A 1,745-nucleotide genomic window follows, 5' to 3' on the forward strand; every position below is an offset into this window, starting at 1 on the left:
ATTTTTTGAATTGTGTGCAGAAGATGCTGGGGTGTACCGACAGCTTAGCTTTACGGCGGGGCCCCCGGGGCCCACCCACCTGTGTTCGGGGGCCCCCCCAAGGACCCTGCGGTGCGCTTCTCTGCAAGTATATTTTGTTTTTTTATTCATTTGAATTAAATAAGTTGTTACTTTTGGCAATTTATGAATTTATAGACGGCCTGTCTGTACACTGCAGCGGCGCATCACCCCTCCGCCGCAGCGTCCATGGGGCCCCTCGATGGTGTTCCTGAGCACTTGCCTGCTGAAGAAAGAAGAAATCTTCATTTGCTTCTAACAGTTGAGGCCCTCAATAAGCTGCTAAACTTTGCAGGACAGGGGCCCCCTGATCCTTCTTCTAAGGGTTCCCATGCGGGGGCCCCTGGGGGCCCCCCCCTCTCTTCTTCAGCAGCAGTTCAAGAGTTTCTGCTTCTTGTCTCTGATGCATCTCAGCAGCTGCAGCAGTTTCGTAAAGAGCTGCAGGAGCTGCTCCAGCTGCAGCTGAAGCAGCGGCGGGGGGCCCTCACAGGCCTNAGTTTCGTAAAGAGCTGCAGGAGCTGCTCCAGCTGCAGCTGAAGCAGCGGCGGGGGGCCCTCACAGGCCTCTCGTCTGGGGGCCCACTGCAGCAAAAGCAGCAGCAACAGCAACAGCAGCAGCAGCAGCAGCAGCAGCAGAAGCTGGCGGCGACGCATGTATTTGCTGCTGCATCGTTTGCAAGTTTGTCTGGATTCACGGAGCCTTTGCTGGAGTGTCTGCATGCGCAGCTAGACGCATGGGAGAAGTTTTGCTGCAGCACATCCGATGCTGCAGCAGCATCAGCAGCAGCAGCAGCAGCAGCAGCAGCAGCAGCAGCACAGAGAGAAAAGCAAAGACCCTCATCCTCTTTTTGTATTGCAGGGCACTTGCTGCCACTCATTGAAAATCTCTTTAACTCCCTCGCTGCTCTTCTCTTCATCCTCAAACATGAACTCCTCTCCCCCCCCGCCAAGCAGCAGCAGCAGCAGCAGCAGCAGCAGCAGCAGCAGCAGAAGCAGCAGCAGCAGCAGCAGCAGTGGCGGCAACAAGTGTTATCTCGGGGTTGGTTTTTTGCTTCTATATTCGGCCAGTGCATGCATGCATGCGGCAGGGCTTTGGATTGCTGCTTGAAGGTGCAGCAGCAGCAGTTTGCTGCTGCTTCTTTTACGGGATTTGGGTTGTCTGTGCTGCAGCTATTTGCTGCTGCTGCTGCTGCAGCATGGCCGCTGCAGCTGGCATCTCATGCTGCTCGTCTTGCTGCTGCAGCTAACTCAAACAGCAGCTTCAGCTGCTCCTTCCTGGCCCCTATCCCCCCTGCTGGGGGCCTCCCTACTGGGGCTGCATGCAGCATTGCGCTCCACGAGCTGCTGCTGCTGCTGCTGCACTGCGTCTACACAGGAGACGCCAGCAGCAGCAGCAGCAGCAGCAGCAGCAGCAGCTATATTATATTCAAGGAGCTTGTGCTCTGGGCGTTGCGGTGTCTGTACCTCGTTGCTGGTTGCTTCGACTATAAGGCAGAAGATACCTCTCCAGCAGCAGCAGCAGCAGCAGCAAATGCTGCTGCTGCTGCAGCAACAGAATCAACAGCAACAGCAACAGCAACAGCAGCAGCAGCAGCAGATGCTCCCCCAGGAGCAGCAGCACGAGATGCAGCTCTAAAGGTCTACCCCCGAATTGCTGCCTCCTTATTCAGTCTCCTTATGGGCCCCTCC

At 56.2% G+C, this 1,745-nt stretch overlaps 1 protein-coding gene across 1 annotated transcript in view; it reads left to right on the forward strand.

The window, feature by feature from the left end:
* Positions 1 to 246: 246 nt before the first annotated feature.
* The window catches only part of EMH_0056770 (uncharacterized protein), a gene marked incomplete at both ends in the record, with an annotated part of 3,909 nt that continues 2,410 nt past the window's right edge, over positions 247 to 1,745 (forward strand). The window contains 2 exons of the mRNA XM_013497393.1: positions 247 to 487; positions 565 to 1,694. Of these exons, the coding sequence (XP_013352847.1) occupies positions 247 to 487; positions 565 to 1,694 (1,371 nt within the window). The remainder of the gene's footprint in view (positions 488 to 564; positions 1,695 to 1,745) is intronic.

This window comes from Eimeria mitis, genomic scaffold, assembly GCF_000499745.2.
Source record: "Eimeria mitis Houghton genomic scaffold, Emh_scaff2645, whole genome shotgun sequence".
Lineage (NCBI taxonomy): Eukaryota > Apicomplexa > Conoidasida > Eucoccidiorida > Eimeriidae > Eimeria > Eimeria mitis.